Below are 26991 nucleotides of genomic sequence, written 5' to 3' on the forward strand. Positions count from 1 at the left end.
CATGAATGCATCGTTTTGCTTACAAATGGCTGAGGTTAGTCACTTACATTTACTCAGTTACATTCACTTGAGTAACTTTATGAAGAAATCTAGTAGCATACTTTTACTTTCACTTCTGTTTAAAGGTAGACTGTGCAACATCTCTGGTAGAGGGGCCGCCAACTGCTTGCCTCCATGGAGAGTTTGTTGCATGTCCATTAACTTCTTGGGTTCTTTTTGAAGGTGCTCTGCTTGACTTTTCTTTTGGAGGGTCCGCCACCGGCTTGTCTCCATGGACATTTTGCTTTCCCTGGAATATTCCATAGTATTACATCAAACATTTCCATCGAGTATTTATTGATTGTAGGTGTTTCTAGTGCTCTAAAATACAATAATTACTTCTGTGAATAGGGGCGAGTCTCCACAGATCTGAATTGTAATAAAGACCTTAGAAATGTTACACAGTGCACCTTTAAGTAATATTTTTTATAAAACTTACACTACTCTTACTTGAGTAAACGTTTTGACTAAAGCTTTATGTGAACAATATGAAATGATTTGAACATTTGTGTTTCTTGCATCAGATATGTTTTTATTTGTTTGTTTGTTTGACATTTCTTAGACCCCTACTTTGTACTTTTACTTGAGTAATATTTTGAAGTAACATTACTCTCGTTATAGGTGTGGCTATTCGTGCTTTTTGTAAACTTTTTGAGCTTTCTACAATTGTTGTGTTTGGTTTCACTAAAGCTAGGGCTAGTTAATAAAATCTGAATCTTAATTTTTTTCCTAATTATGTTCTTTGGTATTTTTAATCAAGACACAAGTAAAAGGTTTGTCTTGTTGATACTCAGAAAATTATGTCTATTAGTAAGACAAAATGCATTATAAAAATCGTGATTTATTAAAAACCAAACATAAAACTATTATCACCCAGACCTAATTAAAGCCTTCTAAAAACTGCAGTTATAATGCTACCATTAATATTCAACAGCTGTTATTCTTCAAACTGTTATTAATAGCGAGCACTTTTCAGCAAACAGCCGTCTTATTTCATGGTCGAATGCCCACACTAGAAACTATCTATAGCGTCTGTCAAACTTTAGCTAAAAAGTTATCTCATTTGTTTCCTTGCAGCCACAATACAAAAGTCCTATTGCACTGATGGACCCGCTAGCTCAGTCACGCTAATTAAAAATCATTTGACTCACTATTTAATAAACTTTGAAACCCTCTCAGCCAACATACTGGTATCATCTCCCTTTAGATTTCACAAAATTATTATATATTATATTATAATATTAAATTCTACAAAGCACATTTTCCTGTGGTAAAATCTCATATAACTGGTGATCTTGCCATATTGTCTGCTTTGAAATGCCAAGGTGTACACCGTAATTGTGAATGGCAGATTAATTATACAGCTGTTATAATAACAGCATAAGTACGCGTCAGCAAAAACGTAAGGACAAATCACTTGCTTACTTTAGATGAGAGGTTTTTAATAGCTACAGTGGAGATGAGCCCAGGTTCTTCAATGCAGTCTTCTTGTTTATAATGATATTGCTTGAGAAATTCTGGTTCATAAATCTTGATCAAGTTTGAGAGTGAGTTTGTGTGATTATACAGTGTGCCAGTGCATAAACTCCCCATTTTACTATTTCAACTGAAGTTTTATCACACTCAGGTAAATAAATGTATTTTTGTTATTTTGAATGTGAGTCTAGTGATGTGATTTACAGCTGTAATAATGATAGTGCTACTAAACAGTATTTTTTAGTTTGTGTTTGCCTCTGGACCAAACAAGCCCCAAGGTAGCAGTCTCTCAGTGAAAGCACCACCAGCTTTTTGTGCTGTGTGCGTTTTAATTAAAGGTCCTAACAAAAAGGCTTTGTGAGATTATAATGGCTTTATAATATCACTGCTTTGCAAATACACTTTGGACTTTATCTCCTCAAGTGGCAGCAGTGAATAGAGAGCACTGAAATGAAACAGTCAGTTGTTCAAACGATGCACTTAGTATATTTATATATTTTCCTTTGTTGTTTGTGCAAATTGATATTATACATTTACATATTTTTTTTCTTCTCACTTATTTATTTTATTTTGTCATATTAAAAAACATTAAATTGCTTCCAATATTAGTTTCCTGAACATAAACAAGACTTTTAATTTTTTTTTAATTCCTCAGTAGTCTGAACTCCAAACCAAACCACATGCTTTTATTGATGGAGGTTTTGCTGTAGACCACGTTAAAAGATCCAAGCATATCATTACTATTAGAAATGATGGGATCTTGATTTCGGTTAAAATGCAATTAATTTCACTGCCTTTCCACTGGGGAGACCTGTCAGGAGCAATGGGCATCTCAGTCCAGCATCTTCTTTCTAGATCTTGATCTATATGGACAGGAGTACCTAAAACAAGAATGTTCATTTTGTACATCTTTTGCACATTAACTTCTTGGGTTCTTTTTAAAGATAAAATACGAAGTAGGACTAATCTGAAGATTGCTTGCAGCTAGCAGTCGAAACATGTCGACAAGGTAAAGGCAGTCCTTTGTCTTTACATAAAGGTGCACTGCCTAACATTTCTAGTGGAGAGTCAGCCACCTGCTTGTCTCTCTGGAAATGTTATTGCTTTGTCTAGAATGTTCCATTAATATAAATGAAACCTAGCTATCACAAGGGAGACTAGGGTGTTACAGCACTTTGCTACATTACAATTTAGATGTTGTGGAGAGTCACCACTATTTGCATAAGGAATTGTTGTCTTTTTGAGCAATAGAAACAACCAAACGGAATAAATGCTAGATGGAAATGTTTAATGTAATACCATGGAACATTCCAGGGAAAGCAATATCTCCATGGAGACAAGCAGGTGGCAGGACCCTCCAAAAGAAAAGTTGCACAGTGCACCTTTAAAAAGAACCCAAGAAGTTAATGGACAAGAGTAACTAACTGGAGGATTAGTAGCCTATTATGTATGCTATAACTTGGTCTCTAATGTGTGTGCAGTGCCTTATTAACAAGCCAATATAGGATTTGGGAGTTGCTGTCTATGTTTTTGCTGTTGGCCCATTGCGTGAATATTGTTCCAGATGCATGTTTCTCCAATCTGACAAGTCTTTTCTCCCTTGTGTCTCTTTGATATTGTGATTTTTATAGACTGGCTTTCTCATTGCCTCTGTTCTGTATCTCTGTTTTCACATCTGCCCACAAGTTTTTCAATACAATAGTTGAATCTTTCCTTGTTGTAAATATAGCCCTGGTGCTGTCCGCTTCATGGGATTTCTCTTTACAGTTCAACTCAGACTGCAGTCTTGATGAAAACCTTGGAATATGAGTCTACATTCGGCATTGCTATCCACAGTTTCCAAACATTTCCGTGACTGGACCCTGTGGGAGATGGCTGTCATTTCTCATTTCCCATTCTGTGTTATGCTTTATCTGTAGAGGGCGTTTGATCTGCTCAGACTTGGGGCTTGGACTTTCTACTCCACACGCCTCAGTCCGTGTTTGTCTCTCTGCCTCTCTCCTCCTCTCCTTGCTATGTCATTGGTTACTAGAAGCATATATTGCCTGTAGGCTTTGTCAGTTATTCTCTCTCCTCCGTAACCCTTCCTTTCATAGTTAATCTGCTCGTTTATCCCTCAAACTGCTTGATTTCACTCCCCCTATACTTTTCACCCACCCACACAGGCTTTGGCTTCTATATATTTAGTATAGAACCCACTTTTTTTCTTTCTAATGTACAGTATTATTTTGATAACTACATTACGGTTGGCATCAGAGGAGACGATGGGAACTGAAGAGGTGGGTGTTGGTTAATCCCTCTGCCCATCAAGACTGCCTTGTGTGGGTTTGCGTAGTCCACTTTAATCCCCCTCCAGAGAGGAGTTTCTTATTTATCTGCAACATTGATCCAGGTGCTCAGGTATTGATTTGAACAAGCCAATATCAGGGTTGAAATGCACAGTGTTGCTGTAGCCAGTTTTACAAAAGTCATTTTCAACAACAGTAACAAAGATTCACAATTTGAACATTCTGAAAATATGACATGTTACGTATAAAAAAACCGAACACGTTTAATGTCAAGTACTAAAACTGAGATATTGTAAGTTGTATCCTCTTGGAGATACTATACACATACTAGCTGTTGGGTTCAGAAATGTCACACACATTTTTCAAATAAGAGTAAATAAAAATCTGCTGCTTGCTACAGTGAACTGAACTGCCACTGTGAAGAGGCAGCATCTCTCAGCTCTGCAGTTTTCAACTAGAAGTCAATGGACCAGTTTATATTATATAGGCATTTTAAATATTACCCTTGACAATGGACAAAATGTGAAATTATGATCTGCCTATGTTATAGTTAACAACTTGATACTCAAAAAGAAGCAATATCTGTCTTCTTTAAACTTGACAATGGCATATGCAAATACACACAGAGCTTACTATCAATCCTAAATATATTTTTTTAAATGTATTAATATCCTTCCTCACAGTCCGCTACATGTTTTAGCACCACCAGATGCACCAGATGTTTAGCTCGAATTTATATCATTTAGAGAATCACTAAGAATAGCAGTGTTTCTATACAGTAGCAGCTCACTGGATGTTTATAAGTGGTGACAGGTTGTGTGAGGGGGCGTCTTCAAATGACTCATTTGTCATTTTACTTCAAGGCTTGTTTTGGACACCATCCAAGCGCAAGGGACAGGAGCACACTGGCTGGATCATAGTGTTGTTTATGAGTACATTTGTTCAGACCAACATCTTCTTTCAAATGATTATCTTTAAAAGTATAGACATGTTTTTATGTAACTTTCTGTTTTGTTTGTTTTCTTGTCAGTTAAACCTATGCATTTTAGTAGTTAATGATTAGATTTCAAGATTTTCTTTGAAAATGGACAGTAATACATAAGTCAGAGCTGGTTTATCAGAATCTATTAGGCATTCAAACCAGCTCATGCAAATTTAGCTTGAATAATAGAGGATTTCCAAAATACAGTTCCACAAAGAGTGTCTGCGGTTTTAGAAAATTAAATGTGCCTGTTAGCCTGTTTATTGTGGAAATGACTGTGAAAGGAAACAACAACAGAGTCTCTATGGGAATCTATTCTATTCTTCTAGAGGGTTTTTATTTTGTTTTGTTTAAACCTATTCAGGTGTGATTCTGATAATGTGGGTCAGAAAACAAAAGGTTAGGAAGAATGAAATATAGTTTTAGTATTCAGTATAATGTGAAGTCTTAATATTCATTTAGGATAATAAATTTAAAAGAAACACATCTTATCTATGTGCATAATTATAGTAATCCCCTGTATGTTGCCTCAATTCCATCCAAAGGATGTTTATAACTTCCTATTACTGTGGAAACAGCCTCCTTCATAAAGTTATGTGGTGTTGTTTTAAAGCAAGTTTACTATTTTCAAACCTAATCTATTAGTCTAAAATTGCTGACTCATTATGCTGAGCTAAATTAAGGTATCACATGAACACCAACTTTACCTGTGTGTTTGTTGTGTTACTTTGTTTTGCTCCTGACTTTGATTTATGTTCATAATAAGTGGATTCTAACTAATTAGCCCACCACAGTATCGCATATAACCTAATATTTCCATCATCACAGTGCACAGTCTTGCTTGCGTAGTACACCAAAACCCACTCACTCTTAATAATTGATCAGACAGAATCAACATCTAGATTTGCATTTGGAAAGTGCTTTTACAAACATTTCTGTGATCTTCGATGCAGGCAGGCGTGTTTTTTCCTCCCAAGTGTTGTCCACCAAATTGAATTAGCCCAGGGCATGTATATAGTAAGGCCTTGGATTAGTGCGCCTTCATTTTGACTGGCTCAGACCATTAGTCCTACACAGCTGCTGGCCGTTTTACAGCCTCATCAGTTACTGTAATGAGTAAATGACGAGAAACACAAAGACAGATACTTGTGCTAAAAGAAAGAGCCTATATTACAATTTTCTTGATCTGTTATAATGTTGTTTCTTCATCAAAAACATATCTGGAGTTGTGTTTTGTTTCATTCGCACATGTTTAACACACAAACTCTACATTTTTGGGCTGAGTTCTTCTCTCAAGTGGAAAACCCTACCTTGTCATGTCATGTGGTATTACAGTCATGTCATGTGGTATTAAGTGCTCCACTGCATTTTTAAAATCTATATACCTTCTCTAAAATCATTGATTTCAGCCCTGAAATTGCCAGTCTGTACTGAAAAAAGGTAAAAGCTAGCTGTTAACTTGAAAACCAACGCTTCATGACATCACAAGGTGGAACAGAGCGTTTTGAGCTTTGGAGACTAATAATAAAGGGTTACTCAAACATGTGTGAATGAAACAAAATACAGCTCCAGATATCTTCCAGATATCTTTTTAAGGAGGTAAGAATGTCAAAACATGGCTTAAATCACAAGAGTCATTTTTGTAGAAAACAGGACCTTTAAATGCGTAGGGAATATATCTCCTGTCAAATGGTTTCTTTTATAGATGACTACTTGTGTGCAACTCCCCTAATGGATTTGTGTGCGAGTCTGCCCATGCCCGTGTGACAGTTTGTCTCCCTCCTACAGACCGCATACATCACACTATTGGAAGACACCTGTGGCGGCTGGAAGGAGAGCAATCTGTTCTCCCTGTTACGCCGTCAAACGCTAGTCATTAAACATTGGCGCCACATGAATTTTCCCCTCTCGGCGAAATTCATCGTTGCAATAAAACTAGATGTAAGACTAAAAAAAAGCTAGAGCTATTCACTGTGATGCATTAGGTTAGCTTGCATGGTGCTAATGATTTTTAAAAGGGCTATGTGATGCAGCAAACCAGCAGGATTTAGACTGTCACACATAGCAGGCGCTTTGTCTGGGAGTTTGAGAGCAGAAATGTTAAAGATGCATTTTGTAACTTTTCTGGAGAGGGTCCACAACCTGTGTGTCTCCATTAATGCTTTGGTTCAAATTGTTCACAGTATGGTATTAAACTAATCTGTCTTGCATCCATTCCACTACTGGCATTATGTATTGCTCAAAATTATCTTACAAACATCCACTCTTACTCTGTGAAGTCAAAGTGGAGTCGCTTCTCTACAAATCTAACCTATAATGTAGGCTTGCAAGTTTCCATGGAGATTCTTAAGCTTATGGCCATACTGTGGAGCATTGTAACCATATCTCCATGGAGACAAGCAGGTGACAGACCCTCCACCAGACAAGTTACACAGTGCACCTTTTAAAAAGGACAAAAACGTGTGAGAAAAGGAACAAATGGTGTCTTTTGAAAAAAAAATGCTGATGTTTTACAATGAGTGCAAGTCTGTATTTTATGCAGGGGGCAAAAACTGTAAAAAAGAGAGATTGCGCTAGTGCTTGGCATTGTAAAAAATAAAGTGACGGCTCCCCAGTAGAAAGTGTAATTGAATAAGAAGGGCAGCACTTGTCACAAAGCACTACAACTTGCAGCTGTGGTACAAGCTGTAATTGGATTTGGGTCATTCCTAATATGAGTGGAATATTTTCAGCATCATAAGAGACAAGACCTAGACTAGAGACTTGTATTGATGAAATAAGTCAGCAGTCCTCCACTCTGTAATCTCTTCAGTCATAATCACAGTTGTAATAAAGGTGACCCTCCAGTTTGATCACACACACCACACATAAGCTGCTGTTACTAAACCAACTCTCAACAAAAATATATACTTTTTGATTTTTGGTGTTAATATTTTTCACATCATTATTGAATAGTCTTGGTTGTTGTTCCTGTCTATGTTTATTAAAGGTGAATGATGCATCTCCTCTGGTGGTTGCAGGTATGCAGGTTGGCATCTGCTTGAATTTTTACTTTGTTTGGCATGTTTCACAGTATGACATTGTCTTTCATTTATTCAGTATCAGGTGTTTTTATTGCCAAGAAATACTTTGAGGAACATTCATCCACTGGTCTGACCTGTAATTTGGCATCAACTGCCTGTCACCATGGAGATTACTAAGTTTAATGACAGTACTTTGGCACATTCCAGGCAAAGCAGTGCCATCTCCATGGAAACAAGCAGGTGGCGGGCCCTCAACTAGAAGTAGTATATACTTCACCTTTAACTTGAAAATCCCTTTTTTCATTAGAATGTTCATGGCAGCAGCTGAACTCACTGCAGGTTTTTTTTTTCACCTCTAACAAAAAAATCATCTTAACTCCACGCTAGAACATAATACTTATGTTTGTGTGTGTTTTTGCTTTCTAGGAATCTGGGAAAGTCTGGCTTGCGAGTCTCTTGTCTGGGCCTTGGTAAGTACATTTCAAACATTAAACATTAAAGGAAAACGATTAGCTTTAGCATCTGTGTGTGTGTGAAAGAGGTTATATAGCAGAAGGAAATGGTGCTGTTTCATAATATTAAATCTCCTCACTCTAAAGCTCATACATCTTTTATGGATACGAAAGTCCCATGCTGCAACACAAAGCTGTTTGCACACTGTTAATATCGACATGTAAATATTTAAAAAGCAGCTTGGGTCTTAGCTAACAAGTCTCTCTGTTATTGCCAGTGTGCACAGGAGGATAAACACCATCATTCATCCTGATGGATCTCATTCATACACTAAATCTCTTAAGTGCCCCACTTTATCTGCTTCGTAACTTGGCAAAGCAAATATGTGACGCAGCCCAGTGATCATTATTTAGGATTTTAGCTAGTACACAAGAAATGAGCAGTAAGAATTAATGCACTTCTGCAAGGTAACAGAGGACTGACGCCTTTGAGCAAATTTTATCCCAATAGGTTGAATTAATGTGACATCTCGACAATATTTTTCAAAGCTGTTCTCTAATTACTTTAAATGATAAATCACAAAAAAACATTTGGACATTTTTTTCACCACACACCATTTGTGTTTAAAGGAAATAAACAATATTTTCAGTCTCATTTTCAGTCTCTGCACCGGTATCAGTTGATATTGCTCATCAGCAGATACTTTAAGTTATAGTATTGGCATTAGTATCTCAACAGAAAAAGCCAAATAAGTGCATCCCAGAAAGTGTTGCCATTATTCAACCCCAATGATGTGATTCTTCTCTGTTGAAAGAACTTTAAGCCATCAGATCAACTGACTGATTAAAAATAATGATAAGGTTCAATATTTGTAGATGATAAGTTTAGGTAGGGAATCTCCTATAGAGTTACACAGGCCCCTACCCTCCATCTGAAATTGTGACATTAAATCCTTGAATGTGAACCCAACCTATACTAATGCTAAGCAAAGGCTCCCAAAGATATTAAAAACATTTAAATATAGCATTTATATATAATGTTTTATTGGCTTTCCCAGTTGTGAAAAATGACATAGAACCTCAGCAGATTTATTGCTAGCTCTTGCATTATTTGGTATTAGGGCAGGATAACTATAAGCGCCTCATTGCAGGATCATGAGCAGAGAAAAGATGGGCTGGAAATTGTAAATAAAAGCCATTTGAAATGACATTATACCATTGTGACTTAACTATAGGAGCACCCTGCATGACCTCAAGCTAATTTGGACCTTTGCAACCAACATAGGTGTTTATGATGGCCCATAATAAACACTGGTGATAATAATGGTGCCTGCTTTAACCTTTGACAGTAGAATCCACTTGAGCTAAGCTAGGAATAATAAAGCAAGGTACATTCTGACGAGGCACAAATGAAGATAAATGCATTCTTACCAGCACAGCAAGGCATAGGGGAAAACTCATTTGTATGGTGTTATATTGTATTCTGTATAAGCCGACAGAAGGGCCATTGTTTTACTGGGGCCATTAAAATGTCTTCAGGAATCTAGGTATACAATCAAAATTCATATTTGCAACTGGGTAACAGAAAATAACACATCTGGTAGATTTAAGAAGAGCAGATAGGGATTTGATTTTGCTAAAAGAAACCATACTGTTTTATAAAAGTGCAGCTTTTCAGGACTACAGAAATTATGCACCATCACTTTTTTAATGACAGGTTTGTCATCTGTTTTTTCTATATGTAAATGTTACTGTTTGCCTAGAATGTTCCGTAGAATGCCATTAAACATAATCTATCTACATGGAAATAATTACAAGAATACATATTTTCAAAGTATATATATTTTAGCTATAAATCATCTGTATGTGAGTAAATGCCAGACAGTATGGCAAGACATGCCAGACTGTGGAACATTTCAGGCAACGCAATAACATCATCAAGCAGGTGTCAGATCCTCCTACCAGAAAAGTTACTTAGTGCAACTTTAACAAAGGTGTTATGATTACATTTATAACATTATGACTTAAAAGACCTGGCAGACCCAAGTGTATCTTGAGGGTCCGCTGGGAACATATGGCAGAGCCCTCTGTCAGGAGGACCTTCAACTCACACCTCTGGGAGAGCGTCTCCCAGATCCTGGGGGAGGCTAGGGACATGGAGTCCATGGGGCCTATGTTCTCGACCTCTATTGTCGATGTGGTTGCTTGTAGCTGTAGTCGTAAGGTATGTGGTGCCTGTCATGGTGGCAATCCCCGAACTTGGTGGTGGATGCCAAAAGTAATGGATGCCGTCAGGCTGAAGAAGGAGTTTTATCGAGCTGTTGGCTCGTTGGACTCCTGAGGCAGTTGATGGGTACAGATAGGCCAAACGTGCTGCAGCCCATACTGTCACAGAGGCAAAAACTTGATGTTGGAAGGAGTTTGGGGAATCCATGGAGGATTTGGGCAGCCTCAAATAAATTCTGGCAAACTGTTCGACGCCTCAGGACTTTTTACAATGCAGGTGGAGAGCTGAAGACCTTGACTGGGGATGTTGTCGGACGGTAGAAGGGATACGTTGAGGATCTCTTCAATCTCACCATCAGATCTTTCGAAGAGGAAGCAGGGGTCAGGAACTTGGGGGCAGATTCATCTATCACCTTGGCTGAAGTCTCAGTCTGAACAACTGAGGTGGTTGGCAAGCTCCTCAGTAGAAAGGCTCTGGGGGTGGGTGAGATCTGTCTTGAGTATCTTAAGTCTCTGGATGTTGTGGGGCTGTCTTTGGTGACACGTCTCTGCAACACTGTGTGGCAGTTGAGGACAGTACCTCTGGACTGGCAGACTGGTGGTTCCTCTGTTTAAGAAGGGGTATGTTTCAACTACAAGGGAATCACACTCCTCAGTCTCCGCAATAAGGTCTATTCCAGGGCTGGAGAGGAGAATCTGACTGATACTTGAACCTCGGATTCAGGAGGAGCAGTGTGTTTTTCATCCTGGTTGCGAAACACTGGACTAGCTCTACACCCTCCATCATGTGCTCGAGGGTAAAATTTTTTTTCATATTCATCAATCTCAGTTTTCAATCTTATTTTATTTCGTTAAACAAAATAAAAACATCCCTTTGTATTGTTTATGTTCAGAAAATCAGTAGTACGTGTTCTTCTAATCTATGCCATATAACACAAAAAATACTATACCTAACTATAAATAACAATTTTTTCCCTACAGAGTTTGAACTGTGCTCCAAACTAAATGCTTTTACTGACAGAGGATTGACTGAACACCACTGGATTCCAAAACCCCAACCATATCATTGACATGACTGTTTCACAGTCTTTTGATTAATTGCCCAGGTCTGCTGGTAAAGATGTTGAATTAAAACTATGATGTATCAAACAACACATGACAAGTCAAAAAAAGTACAACAGCTGCTGATTAGCCACCAGTCATAAAACTAATCCGACAGTCAGTCTCTTCTAATTGTTTCCATCAAAGCTCAGTCTTGACATTAGCCTGTGGTTGTACTGAGACATGGGTGGGGGAGGGGGAGATTCTTGTCCTAAAATGTCACAGTAATAATTAATTCATGACTAATGTCTTTGTCGATGTTTGAAATGCAGAAGGCGGCGTGCTTTTGTTTGTTCCAAAAAGTGAATTTATGTGATTTGATTTTTCCGACAGGCACTTGGGTAACATTCGGAGGTCAGATCACTGATGAGGTAAGGCATCAAATCCTTCAGCATGTCACGGCTCATAAGCAGACCCGAACTTTGAGAATAGTAGACATCCATTACACAGCTCCCATGGGTGAGAGTTGGTAAAAAAAAAAAAAACATTTAAGGCCGTAAACATCTTTATGACATCAACATCCTTGTATGATTGCTGGGTCCCTGTTGGGTTTGTCCAAGGTCTACAGGACAAGTCATATCCACCAATTATTAAGAAGTAATGCAGCCTTGGAAATGGGGGGATCTCTGCCCTCGTAGAGGTTTATGAGCCTGGCAGCAGCTGAGGCTTACATCGGTACAACAAGACCTGGGTTTTTCAGGGATTTCAGCTTCCTGGTGTATGCAACATTTTGACTTTTTGCCCATGCAGAAGATATAAGATTTAATTTTAACGGGGCAATTATCATGGCAACGGTTATAGTTTCTCATCACTTTGAAAACCTATTGCTGGTACAAGATGTAGATAGAAATAAACCCAGAAAATTTACTCAGCTGTAAAGCAAACATAAACTTATATTTTCCCTTTTTCAGTTGACTGTGGTAATTCTTTATGATGTAATCTCATATTTACAGTTTATTGAAAGTGAATTTCATTTTTGAGTACAATACACGGAAGTTACAGATCACACACTTATTTGTCAATGTTAACTTTTAAGAGCTTTTAAATGTTTGTGTAATGGTTCTCTATAATCATTGGATTATTTATTTAGACTTGAACTGTAAAATGAAGATCAACATATTGTTTATTACTAAATATGGAGGGTTAAAAAGCACAAATTGTACTTTTGACATTTAAAAAAATTCTAAATGAGCTACGGTATTAGGGTAAGTAATAGTGTAATATAATGATATGCATTGAGTAGTGAAGGGATAATAACAGTAATACTTGAATTATAATCTGTATTTTTTCTAATGAACATACGTAGAATAATTTCAATTCATGACTGGGCACTGCTTCACTTTTGCCTTTTGTCATGTCAGGTGGCAGAACAGCTGATGACTATCGCCTATGAGAGCGGGGTTAACCTGTTTGACACAGCGGAGGTCTACTCTGGGGGGAAGTAAGTCATGCCTCTGCAGATTGTTTACAGTGACGGACTCCCCTCCTCTTATCAGTTCCTTTTACCTCGTAGGGCACAAGGTGGTAACAAGGTGCAGACCACAAATTATTCATGTCAAGAAGTTTAAAACAGGCTGGCCGTGACTTGAAAGCAATTTACATAATTGTATTCATCGCTAGAGGCTTCCCATTATGTTCACAGAGCTCCATCTTAACCTATCAGGCCAGACATTGTCACCTAGATAATGCTAGGACAATGTAGTCGTATGGACATGAATATTAATCAGAAGATTGCTAGAGCACACACAGCAGACAGTTTGAATGAGGTATTACATCCCGTAACAGTGGTATATAAACTGTAGATGACAGATAACAGCCCTGTACAAGTCACACATCTAATCTTATCATCTTCTTTTCTCCTCACAGAGCAGAGATAATTCTAGGAAACATCATCAAGAAAAAGTGCTGGAGGTAAAGTCCGCCCTCTAAAGATTGAAATTAGGCCAGCATAAGAGTTTGTAGAAAGACAGCTTAAATAAGAAGTAACATGTAGGAATATAACTGTTAATTTTGGATAGTATTGACTAAATTTTTTGTTTTTGTTTAAATTCTATGAGTTATAATTATTTAAAGGCCCCATATTACACGAAATTGACTCTTGTGAGCTTTAAGTCATGTTAGAATGTTGTTACCTGATCAAAATCATATGTTGGAGTAATCCCTCATTATTAAGTCTACCTACATCTCCAGTGCTCAAAATGTTCTGTTCTAACTTGTGATGTCATGAAGTGTTACTTTTAAGATTAACGGTTAACTTTTACCTCTTGTTCAGTAGAGACTTGCAATTCTGGCAAGATTTGAAATTATCCAAATAATTCAAGGTGTGTGGAGATTAAAAACACAGTGGAGCATTTCCTGTATTACCAAATGACATCACAAGGTGGAACAGAGTGTTTTCTGTTGGAGGGAAGCACTCAGCCTAAAACTTAAACATGTGTGAATGAAACAAAACAACTCCAGGTATGTTTTTGAAATACAATAATAACACAGATCCGAAACTAATATGGTCCTTTTAATATTGCCTAATACCTATGGTTTTAATAGAGCTACAGTTCTTGTACATTTCTCAACACACATATGCACTAGCTGTTAACAAGCTGCTTGGTTAAAAAGAATGTGGGATGTAAAACATCAGATATATTTGAGCTTGCACAGTCTCCGATCAATATTTGGATGAGCCTATATACATTATTTACCATGCACATGCAATCTCAATGTAGCTGCTTTTGGCTGGCATCACTGGCATGTTTAACAAGATAATGACTTATAATAAGCATGCTGTTGCATGAGTGAATGGCATATTAGCTAAGTCCAAACGATGATAGGATTTGAAATGTGTGCAATGCAAAAGCTAAAAGTATAAGTTATGGCAGGAACTCAGGAAACAACTCAAACTTTACAACTTCAATAGAAAAATCCTAGTGTAACTTTGTATAAATAATTCTTATAGTGTCTGGTTTGACACGAGCCGACATTGCACTGGTTAGTTATGTGTAACGCCCTTTCAGCCCCCTCTGAAAAGCCCTCCAACAGACTTCATCTCAATGCTGGGCGGTCTTGCAATATTAATAAGTTGAGCAAGAGATATTGTAGTACATATATTTACGATTTTACACTCCAGCAAGGGAACTATGGTAGTTTTAATTTTCAAAGCATAACAATGCATACACCTTTTCATCATTTGGAAAATTTCAGACCAGGAATTGCCAATCTCTACTGAACTAAAGGTAAAAGTTAGTCTTTAACTTGAAAACTACCACTCCATGATATCACAAGATGGAACAGAGCATTTTGAGCTTTAGAAATATAGCTGAGCTAATAATAAAGGACTGTTCAAACACAGCGTCAGATATGTTTTTACTGGGGCAACAACATTATAACATGACTTAAAGCTCACAAGAGTAAATTTTGCGTAAAACAGGACCTTTAAATCTGACGTTATTCCCTTCAGTCTTTTGATCTCTGCCTCTCTGTCCTTTAGGAGGTCCAGTCTGGTCATCACCACAAAGCTCTACTGGGGAGGAAAGTGAGTGTGTCTCTGACATTTTCTGGCCATAGATGTTTTGAGTCCCCGAGGAAAAGACAACACATGAAAAACAGTGCTATAGGATTGAGTGGTCCATATAGGCACACACTTGACAGTACATGTGCACTCAGTTCTTACCTCTCTCTTCTTCTTTTCTTTTTCTTCTGGGTTTGTTTGCCATGCTGGGATCTTCTATACACCATCTGCATCAGTTACATTTTCATCTGTTCACAAAAAGCTCTGTGCTCTCAGTGAGATAAGGAAACTCATGGTCAGAGTGGGGCCGAGGAGTAATACAGTCATAGCTTTATGTTGGGAGTACATTTTGGTTGAAGTCAGTTAATCTCCTCTGACTCATTGTTTAATTAGTTTAATTAGTTTTGTTCAGAATTCAGAGAGCATAGTTACTGTTAATTTTGTTAAATGCCACATTTTTATATTTTTGGCAGTAAAGTGCAAAATAAAGTCTGTTCATTTGCTTCATAGACTGTATATATGGACATAGCTAACCCACTAGTCGCTGCATTCCAAATAATGCGGCGCTTTCAGCTCAATTGACTTTGGTTCAATTCACTCTGTATTGAGAAAACGTCACCCCTCTCGCTGTAACTGCTGCTGTCAGGCTCCTCATTTTGGTCTTAAAAAGTTCATATTAACCTGCCCTACATGATCTTTGTGTTTTTATTTCAGTATTTTATCTGTAAATCAACTCCTATCCTATATGGAACTGACTCCAAATTTGCCCCTCTATCTGCTAGCCTCTATGCTATGGGTCTTTGATTTACATATTATTTAAATAATCAATACATCAGTTACTGTAAACTTTTGCTGTAGGACTTGAAGGCACTTGCCATAACACTTGGTGCAAGTGGTGCTTTTGAGGAACTGTCCTCTGTATAACTTTTGTCAAATTGTATGTGTGATCTCTTTAAGATTGTTGACAATGCTGAAATCAGCAAAGCATTACTTCCATATCGCAGCAGCCTCCTTGGCAGACGGGCTGAGAAAAAAACCCATGCTGTGTAAGATGCAACGGAGCTTAAAAACTTTCTCAAGCATATAATCACTTTTACATAGTCATTTTTGCCACACTGTGAACAACACAAAGCAACAGTTTGGTAATACAAACAGAAAGGCCATAAAACAACAAAACAGGCAAAGCTTGAGTTAAAAAATAAATGAGAAAAATAAAAGAAACTTGAAATATCAGCTAATCACTGTTGAATCACCCATGTGAGCTGTTAATTAGATGTGCAAATGTGTATTAAGATTTCTTATATAATAACACTACTACTACTACTACTACTACTACTAATAATAATAATAATACATTCAGCCGATGTCCCCAAAACCACTGTTCCGTGTGACTTGTCAACACGGGAGTGAGATAAAATACTGGCCACTGCTGTATCGCTGCGGGCACACTGCGGACGGCCGCTTGAGTGGGTGTATTTCTCTTCACTCGTTTGTAACTACTTTGTTATGCAGGCTCTGGTTTGGCATGTTTAATGATTCAGTTCACACAGCCTCGGCGTGTTGGTCTGTGCTGCTGCTCTGTTGCTTGTGTGCTTTGTTTGTGAGATCACCCTTGACACGCGTTTTCTGTCTCGTGTTGCAGAGCAGAAACCGAGAGGGGGCTCAACCGAAAACACATCATTGAAGGTAAAAAAGTCGATTTTGTACCAGTGTTCCATATCCCTCCCCTCACCTCACTGCCCTTCTGAAACTGTCCTCTTTTTATCCACTTTGCATCATTTTGCACAAAACAAAACACACTGAAATTAAATACAAAAACAAATATCTCTACATAATGGTGCTAGTACAAGTAAACATTTAACAAAGCTTAGTTGAATTTTATCAATAGTTTAGCCAGTATCTCAGATCGATGAGAAATGCCTCCTTAAAGCGCTATTGTCCACTTAATGTGACATTATGACAACCAATTATGCTAGATAATTTTATGCATATTATCAGATGTTCCCCCCTCTCCTTTACAAAGTGTTTCTTCAAACCACCTTTTTTCTTGATTTGGTTATTTTAATTATTTGTGTGACTTATTTATTGATGTATAAAAGCCAGCTCCAGCTGCAAACCAATTCTACCTGTGGCTTCACGTATAAATAATGTTCTGAAAGCTGCAAACAGCGAGCACATTTTCAAGGCTATACATTCTGCACAAGGAGATGGATCCCTTCTGGATACTGCTGTCCTGATCCCGCCTGTTCCCCAAGTCTCAGGTCCACACAGCGCAATGCACCTCCTGCAGTGACTCAGCTCTCTCACACCATATTAACATTCACTGCAGCCGCTGCTATTTTCCCCCAAACAAGAGTCGCTGAATAAACTTAGCCAATGCTGGAGGAGGGGGACACCGGACAGGAGAGATAAACCAAGATGAGCGGAGGAGGATAATGGCACTGAAAGATAGCAGCACCAATTAGCTTTATGCAGTGTGTCCAGTGGCCACAGGCTGGAGGTGACCTGTCCTTGTGGTGGCAGGCTGGTGTTATGAATTAGGCCCACACATAACAAAGGGCTTTCAAGGGCTCCTCCTGACTATGATAGGGTTTCAAGATGTCAAAGTCAATAATAAACCAGAAGCAGAAGACTCAAAATCTTAACATTCAGTTATTGTGAAGTGTGACTATTGTGCTGTTGTACATTACCACTCTGCATTAGATTAAGAAGGCAGAGATGCTCTGCAGCAGGTTAGAGCTAATTATTCTGAATTTGGATCAAACACATAACTTTTAATTGAGGCAAAAATATCTTTTCCAGGAATAACATAAGGAAAAGAAAGTTTGAAAAATTTCCCCTTTGTTAAACCGAAAACACAAAATTTACTGATTGACTTGTCTTTCCCAGTGAGCCTGTTCTGTTGCTATTAATTGCATAATTAATGTCGGAGGCTTGTTAAAAAGCTTGGCTGTCTTGTTGTTTTAAGAGGGAGAATCTTAAGTTATTCACTGACTGGCTAGACAACTGAAACACCATGACAGTCTCAATGAAAGCATGTCTGCTTTGGTGTTTCTGGGTTGACAGAAGAAGTAAAGAGAGGCATTGATGATTGTGGGACGTGTGCAACACTCATCTAGGATTAGCTCGATGATGAAGCCCTTGGCTCTAATCTGTTACGCTCACTCACATGCACCGAACAGAGCATTTCTTTCCTAGTGTTTGCATTACCAGTACTTCTCTACAAGTCACTGGGGACTTGCATCCTCGCATTACTCCAGTTGGCATCCTTTATTCCAACATACAGCTTAGCGATATATAAGAAAATAGAGTGGCCTTTTCCTGATCCTCTTAGCTTTTTAGAGGCTTGGCTCCCTCCTCAGGCATAAACCAACAGCAGTCATTTATGTAACAAAAGATATTAGCTCACGCACAGGTGCACAGCTTTTCACAATGATCTACTTAGCAGCACATGGAGGTGTGAAATTGGTCTAAATGCTCTGACAACTCTCTACTTTGCTCATTCAGCTCCAGTTTCAGAGTCCACACTTGAGTTTCTCAGGCTTAGCTGTAACAGAGACACAGTCAATCAAAGTGTGAAAAGAAATACATTATTAAGACCACCTACAACTGTGCTCCTCCACCAGAAAGGGACGTGCATACTAAGAATTTTGTCTTTTTTCTTTTTTGTCACTGCAGTATAGCATGTACTGTTATTAAATAGTAAATAGTGAGTACAAGCAAACATGAAAGAATACAACTTATATTGCATCAGCCTAGTCATAGTGCATTAACCTTTACTGAAATGGGGAATATGTTTTTGTTTATATAGTTTTTGTCTTTAAAAAGCTCCACTATAAAAAAATACTACTTTTGTTTTCAGTATGCTGTTAATTTTTTTTTACAAATATCTAACAAGAATGAAACCACAGCTGTTATACCAGATTCTGCTACTTTGCAACTGCAAATTTTAATGACATATCAGCCTATGACCTAATTCTAAAATCCTAAATCTAGTTGCTTGATATATCGATTTCGTCTTTAATATACAATGTCCAATCCGTGTGTACAGTATTTCTTTTGCTTATAAGAGGAAGGTTGTCAAGGGTCAAAGGTTTTTATAGAACCGTAATAGACAACTTGCAGAATTGCAGTGAAACAGCAATGTGACTCATTGGTCAGCATGTCTTAACTAAATTCACTAAAGTTTACTGACACATTCTTAAATTGTGGCAGACCCGATGCAGCTGCAGGCCTTGAGTCACATGTGGTCAACTGTCAGTTTGCCATGTTTACCAAAATGTCGTCTAAAACCCCCTCCGGACCCAGCTCATCCTGTTTTCCCTCCACCTGACGCACAGTTTTGTTTATAAATATGTGTTCTGTATGTTCTTATATTACGCAATTATCTGATCTTGTTCTGATGTTATAATGTTGTATCCTCATCAAAAACACTGAGTTTTGCAGTTGTGTTTTGTTTCATTTATGCATGTTTAACACACAAACCCTACATATTAAGCCAGAGTTCTTCTTTCAAATGGAAAACACTCCACCTTGTGATGATGTAATGTGGCAATACAAGAAGAGCTCCACTGTGTTTTTAAACTCCAAACACCTTCACTCGAACCATTTAGATAATTTCTCTCTGAACTTAAGGTTAAAAGACCCTGTTAGCTTGAAAACTACTGCTTCATGACATCACAAGGTGGAACAGAGTATTTTGAGATTTGGAGGTGTAGACAGACTAATAATAAAGAGTTACTCATACGTGTGTGAATGAAACAGAACACAACTCCAGGTATATTTTTGTTCAGGTAACAGCATTAGGACATGGCTAAAAGCTCACAAGAGTGAATTTTGTGCAATATAGGACCTTTAACAACTCAAGACTACAGACCTGATAGCCCTCCTTGTATCTTGTCTCTTCCTTGTGTGACCTACATATCTCTCCTTATCTGTGTCCAGGCTTAAAGGGCTCTCTCCAGAGAATGCAACTTGAATATGTTGATGTGGTTTTTGCCAACCGCCCGGACAACAACACGCCGATGGAGGGTGAGTGATCATGGGGCTTCCATGGAGAGCTGTGGAAGGGTTGAGGCTGGGTCATGCGGTAACCTGATAAGGTGACAAATATGACCAGAACGTATGCTTTTTCTGGACTAGTGACCCCTAGACCTTAACATAAATTTACAAATCATCTTTAAAACACACACACTTAATCTCTCAAACTCTATTTTCACTCTCCACTTTTTTCAGCCCGTCTCTGTGGGATTTTGAGTGTCTGCATGGGCTCTGAGATGCCTCCCCCTCCTGCTCATCAGAAGGAGGATTATCTGCCCCCCTAAGGATAGACGGTGTATTTTTGGGCTGGTCTCAGTAGATACAAGGCCCGCTGTGCTCACTATAACTTCAGCACAATTCCTGTACGTCTTTTCCAGGTTTCTTGTTGGCAGTAGCCCCTCATCTAAAGGTGCTAAAAGAGTCCCACTGGGCTCTGTAGAAGTGTTCCCAGTCCTTGCGTTTTGCCCCCCGTGCTCTCGGCTTGTGTAGTGAAGGCAGCAGACGGCAGGAGGCCAATCTGTCACACTTTACACTTCCTGGGGCTGTGCTGTCGCTGTATCACGGGTGACTGATAGACAGACCCTGAGTCTAGCCCCGAAGACACATGTCTCTCCTTATTGAGTCATCCTCGTTGACAGCGAATGTCACTAAAGTAATCCAAATAGTGGACTGACTTGATTGGGACCCACATGCAACATAGTGTAGGGGATTGGTTATCTGGGAAAAAAATGATCATTATTTAAGCACTAGTTAAATCCTTGCCAGACAAATGCCAAATGATATCTCTGTATTTTTATACAGATTGATATCTCTGTATTTAAAATGAAATGAACAAACTCATTGTTCACCTGTGATTTACAAATACTGATTCTGCAGAAGGCCACAATGTTTTTCAGCCCCTGTGATATTTCCTTTTTTTTTTTTTCCCAATATGTGTACAGGTTGTTGAATTCACCAGTCAATCATGTTCATTTGACAACAGGGACAGACATCTTCATAAAGTATTGAAGAAGTGTGTATTCTGGGTCCCTGGCAAGTAAATCCACCTGTCACACACACTGTGCGAATCGGGAGAAGTAGACGTTTTTCATCAGAGGGTTTAAAAGAATTTGATTAACAATTATAAACTTTTTGGGGGGAGATGTTTAGGATTTCAAAACTCTATATCTTATGAAGCTACTTTTTTGGTCTTGTCATAGAAGACATATTGTAGCAAAGTTGTTTGTTGTTTGAACATCACAGCATTTGACTTGCGCGAGATGAGACACAAAATTTTGAAGTTTACAAAGTATGACTTCTTTATGCATAATATACCACACAAACAAATGATTTGTCGTTATTATGATCTAGATTTTCATGATTGGTGTGATACAGTGTGCGTATGCATAATGTTGGTAGCGCTCTGTATTCCTTAACTTTCTCTGACTTTGACAGAAGAAGTTGAAGTTATTTAGATTGTGTAACTTGTGCCTCCTTGGGAACAAAAAGTCATTGCCAGCAAGTCTGTCTTTGTTACCATCAGGCCTGTATTCTGCTGTCTACACATCCCTCACTGGCTATTACTATCCTCCACTTGACTTTGGCTTCTGCTTTTTTTGGCCTGCATCCAGGAAACAGCAAGGACAGGCCCTACTTGTGCCACTAATAAAAAACACAGCTCACTCCATTCCTTGGCAGTATGTCAGTGTTTCATTTCACGTAACACTTTTGCTGATGACACCGGTCTGTATGGACACTATGCTCTCAGGGATTAAAAGCAAAGTGGTCACTCACTCAAGAAATGTTTAATTCTCCATATACACATCTCAAATACACAGGGAAGGTGCCTGGAACAGAATGAACTAAGGACCAACCATCTGTGCCACAATCCATCCATTGTGATAATAGGCTTTGCCCATGGTGGTCATGTCCAAGTCTTTCCACAGATATGCTAGCCACTCAGAATCATTTTTATTTGACAGCGCAACACGCAGAAAATTGAATCCAGTCAATCAAGCAAATATGGAAACACCCCAGACAGACTGAAGAGGGAAATACAGAGACACAAACAGCCATCTACACTAATAAATAGACTTTACACTTTTGGTTGCAGGTATGTAGACTTATAAAATAGTCATCTGTAGAGCACTAAACACTCAACTTCATGTGGGAGTATATTAATTTAAGTGAAAGAATGTCTTGTTACCATAGGGTTTTATTAATAAAATACAGCATATGCATTTGTAATAAACGCAGATATTTAGGACGCTCTCAGCAAAAACATATTACAGGCAAATATACAGTCTGCTTATGTTTATAAAGTAAGTGCAAATTTGAACTTTTGCATAAGAGCCATTACTTCAAATCTCAACGGGTAACTTCATCTACTCCAGGCATATGAATCTGAAAACTGTTTTGGTAGTTTTGACACAAAAAGTGTAATTAAGGGCAATTCTGTTCCTGCTAATTAAGTTATTTTTACCTCTCCAAAATGTATAAGCCATATAAATGTATAATGTATAATGTCTTTCCTTCTATTAAAGGCCCTCTGTTAGGCAAAATTGACCCTTGTGAGCTTTTAGCCATGTCAGAATCTTGTTACCTCCTCAAAACATATCTGGAGTTGTGTTGCGTTTTAGTCACACATGTTCAAGTAACCCTTTATTAGTCTGTCTCCATCTCAAAGACTCAGAATGGCCTGTTCCACACTGATATCATAAAGTGGTAGTTTTCAAGTTAACAGCTACCTTTTGTTGAGTAGAGATGGGGAATTTTAAAGCATAACTTGTCAAAATGATTAAAGTGAAAGTGTATGGAGTTTTAAAACACAGTGGAGTACTTCCTGTATTACCAATTGATAGCACAAGGTGGGGCAGAGTGTTTTCTATCAGAGAAGAACTCAGCCTAAATATGCAGGATCTGTGTGATAAACTTGTGTGAATGAAACAAAACATAACTCTGGGTATGTTTTGATCAGGAAAGAACATTATAACATCAGCCATAACGTAACATGTATCCCCTACACCACAGACTTTTGTGGTAAGGTTGTTGGGCATCCTTCTGATTCCATGTTACATTCTTGGACCTTTGTCAACAAAGCAAGTTACTCACTACATCATAAAAACATATTAAGACCTAACCAGTAGCTACCTGCACAGAATACTATGAATCAAGTTCTCAACCCTTCCTCGTAGCATCAAAAGGCTAATTCATGCGTGTAGTTTCAGTGTCAGATGAGAAGTCTGTGGGGTGCTGACAGTTTCTTCTCTGTGTCCAAATCCCTCCCTTCCATTTGGACCAGATGTACTGTTATTCCTCTCCCTCCCACCTGCTGCACCCACACACCACTCTGTCTCTCGCCGTCGCAGAGTTCTGTCGAAAGAGAAGGCTGCTGATGAAAAGGAATCGCTCTTTTTAATCAAGCTCAAATGTGGTCCCAACTCTTCTGACATTCTGCTCATATGCTAGCTTTTTCTATATCCAAACTAAAATGTCTGTTACTTAGCTAGGAGTGTTTTCAATTATGCATTGCCTTCTTGTTTGATTTTGAAAATAGACAATTCTATAAGTCTTTGGTCAACCACATCCTGGACAATAACAAACTGGCTATTGAATACATTTACATTTTTCATTTTGCTTTTTATCCACTATACTAAAAGTATTTCTATGTTGACCAATTGATGGTCCAAGTAATCTTTTTACGTTTTACAATGATAATTATTATTACTGAATCATGAATCTGGTTATGGGCTCTAAACATGGATATTGTCAACAATTTATTCGATGCAACTAGACCACAAGCAGGAATTGAAAGAGAGAACAGTAATTGCAGAATTTGCATAGGGAAAACCATTAACTGGTGGCAGGGCAGTCATCTTAAAACTTAAAGCTGTTGGTTCAATCTCAATTCTGAGCAATACACATTGCCATTGTGGCTTTAAGCAAAACACTTTACCAAACTTGCCCATCTGAATGTTATTGATGGTCACTAAGGCTATTGAGCAATGTAAAGTCAGCCCGTTATTATTATTTGAACCAGAATAGCATGTTTGTTGTGTCCAGTCACAAACACCTCAGCTGTAAAGGCCACTGCAACTGACTTCAGCCCCTTCGGCTCAAACCTGCTGCGATTCATTCAACTGTAAAATAGAATGACTGAGGCTTTTTATTTGACCCCTACAGCATCTGACCATATTTAGTGTTGTGACCCTCGAAGTGATCACTGTGCACACACAGATTCTAAAGAGGGTGTATGAAAACTGTCATTATATCCTTGGGCAAGACACCCCATTACCTTGTCTAAATGTGGTGTGTGCGTGAGGATTAGTGGTGGTCAGAGGGGCCGAAGGCGATGGAGTATTGAGAGAATGAATCACTGTAAAGGATCTTTGAGTGTCCAAGAAATTATCATTTAATTAACATGTAGAAATAAATTGCAAAAGTGGGATTGCCTAAATGCCTCAACTAAGGCTAACTATGTTTACAAAGGGAAGAATAGATTTTTAGAAAACATGAAACAAACAACTTGCGCAAATACTGCATAGTTTCTCTTTTTATCTCTTTTTGTAGTCTTTTTATCGTTTGCCATTGTGCTCAAGTAGCTTTGTATATGAGTGTAATGGAGATATAGCGCCCCCCTTTGTTCAGCATCTTACATTATCACATTTTTGTGTCTTGCAGAAATCGTCAGAGCCATGACACATGTGATAAATCAAGGTATGTCCATGTACTGGGGGACTTCCAGGTGGTCTGCCATGGAGATAATGGTAAGTGGCATTCATCAGTATGTCAGTTGACTGTAAATCCCAATATGAATGTTGAAAATGTAGCCTGACTTTCTGTATACCTCTTAGGAAGCATACTCTGTGGCCCGGCAGTTTAATCTCATTCCACCGGTGTGTGAGCAGGCGGAGTACCACTTTTTTCAGAGGGACAAAGTAGAAACTCAACTACCTGAGCTCTATCATAAAATAGGTGCTTTTTGAATTATCATGAAGAAAAAATAAATAAATATTGAGAGTGTTAATTCATAATTTTTGATTTTTACAAAGTTATATTAACTTTATATCATTATATTTTCTGTAATTAGGAGTTGGAGTGGTCTCGTGGTCCCCCTTGGCCTGTGGAATTATCACTGGAAAATATGACAACGGTATCCCAGAAGCCTCCAGGGCTGCACTAAAGGTAAAGCTTTATACTTAATTGTAATATGTTTTAATTACTGTGAGAGTGAATTGATCTATTTACTTCATAGCCATATCAGTGGTTACGAGACAAAATCATGAGTGAAGAGGGGAAAAAGCAACAAGCCAAACTAAAGGAATTGGGTCATATTTCAGAAAAGCTTGGGTGTACTTTACCACAACTCGCTATTGGTAAGTTGAACATTATTAGGGACTAGCTAGTTGTTCTGTATTAGATATACCATAATTTCTTTTATTTTAGCCTGGTGTCTAAGAAATGAAGGTGTGAGCTCAGTGCTGCTGGGTTCCTCCAATCCAACACAGTTAACAGAAAACCTAGGAGCCATTCAGGTGACTATGAGACACATACAGAGGTGTGTATAAAAATAACCATTTGTTAATCCATGTTTGTACGCTTTAGGTAATTCCAAAGATAACTGCAGGCATTGCCACAGAAGTGGATCATATACTTGGAAATCGGCCACACAACAAAAGGGATTACCATCATTAAGACTAGACTAATTTAAAGAACTGGGGAGCTCATATACAGCCATGGCACTGTCACATGTGCCCAACGTCGCTCATATGTGCGTGTGTGTGTGTGACTGTGTGTGAATGTGTGTGACTGTGAAAAATGGTGTGCTTGGCTCCTTGTGTGAACATCATATTCTCATTTTGTAAAGTGAGCTACTTGACAAAACCTGCATGCAATAGCTATAGCAACAAGCCATGGATGCCCTCCTTACATCTACCCGTGGATCAGCCAAGAGTGCATTGTGCTCTGCACAGTGAAACTATGCAGAACAGTCTGAAATCTTGATTGGATCTTGATGATGTATGGATCTTGATGAAGAATCATTATGTTCTATAGAATGGAAATGATCACTCCAAAAATAGTGCATTTGCTCAGGGCAGTGCAGTAAGTGCATGATACAAAAGAAGCTTGTCACACAGTGCAACATGCTTTAAAGAAAATCCATCATTTGATAAAAATATATCTGAACTTTCTGTGTAAAAAATGCAACAACAGCGTAACTGGTTAGACTCAGAGGGTGATTTGCTGAGTATGTAATTGCACTGGCAGCTGGTGTACCATCTTTTGCATTAGAAGAACAATGTGCCGCTATAACAAGGCTCAAAGTGCCACTCTAAAACATCTGTACTGACTGTTACATACTTGTACATTTATGTCAGTGAGTTTGTCTGTGGGTCTTAGCTCTCATTCTGTTTTGTATAGCTTCCAACAGTAGGAGTACATATTTTGCATTTTAATTTAATCTTTTTCCAGTCATCTGCTTTGTTCATTTCATGTGAATTGTGGACATAACATTTGTACAGCCACAGCAGGTGAGTCATGTAGCTAATGAGGATGCCTAAAAACAACATATGGACCCTGCAGCTTGTGCACCTGGAACACACTGAACTATTGCCATAGTTTTCTTGATGTCACCTTTTCATAACAGGAATAGTTCATGTTTAACTTGTATTTTACTGGTGACGATCAAGTTTGTATATAAATAAAGAGCTTATGGTTATCAAATTTAGAGACATCTAAAATCTCCTTAATCTGATCTATTGCTATTTTTAATTACCTAAAATGTATTAATAGTGCTTGCTTATTTGCTATAATTGAAGTTTCCTCTATGTCATGCTGTTTTGTAATGAATCTTAAATAAATTTACTTTTGTTTACATAGTTTG

The 26991-nt window shown here is 38.2% G+C and overlaps 1 protein-coding gene across 2 annotated transcripts in view; it reads left to right on the forward strand.

Annotated features, from left to right (window-relative positions):
- The window catches only part of kcnab1b (potassium voltage-gated channel subfamily A regulatory beta subunit 1b), a 36597-nt gene extending 9611 nt beyond the window's left edge, over positions 1-26986 (forward strand). For both annotated transcript variants that reach the window (XM_055152118.1, XM_020922755.2), the window contains 13 exons: positions 8235-8278; positions 11921-11958; positions 12949-13028; positions 13454-13498; positions 15069-15113; positions 16732-16775; positions 20034-20120; positions 24789-24874; positions 24962-25082; positions 25198-25292; positions 25363-25483; positions 25554-25642; positions 25713-26986. In XM_055152118.1, coding sequence (XP_055008093.1) covers positions 8235-8278; positions 11921-11958; positions 12949-13028; positions 13454-13498; positions 15069-15113; positions 16732-16775; positions 20034-20120; positions 24789-24874; positions 24962-25082; positions 25198-25292; positions 25363-25483; positions 25554-25642; positions 25713-25802 — 985 coding nt within the window. In that variant the 3' untranslated portion in view covers positions 25803-26986. The remainder of the gene's footprint in view (positions 1-8234; positions 8279-11920; positions 11959-12948; positions 13029-13453; positions 13499-15068; positions 15114-16731; positions 16776-20033; positions 20121-24788; positions 24875-24961; positions 25083-25197; positions 25293-25362; positions 25484-25553; positions 25643-25712) is intronic.
- Positions 26987-26991: the final 5 nt, after the last annotated feature.

Source organism: Boleophthalmus pectinirostris, unplaced genomic scaffold (genome assembly GCF_026225935.1).
Source record: "Boleophthalmus pectinirostris isolate CB_2022bp ecotype Guang Dong unplaced genomic scaffold, ASM2622593v1 HiC_scaffold_16, whole genome shotgun sequence".
NCBI classification, from domain to species: domain Eukaryota; kingdom Metazoa; phylum Chordata; class Actinopteri; order Gobiiformes; family Gobiidae; genus Boleophthalmus; species Boleophthalmus pectinirostris.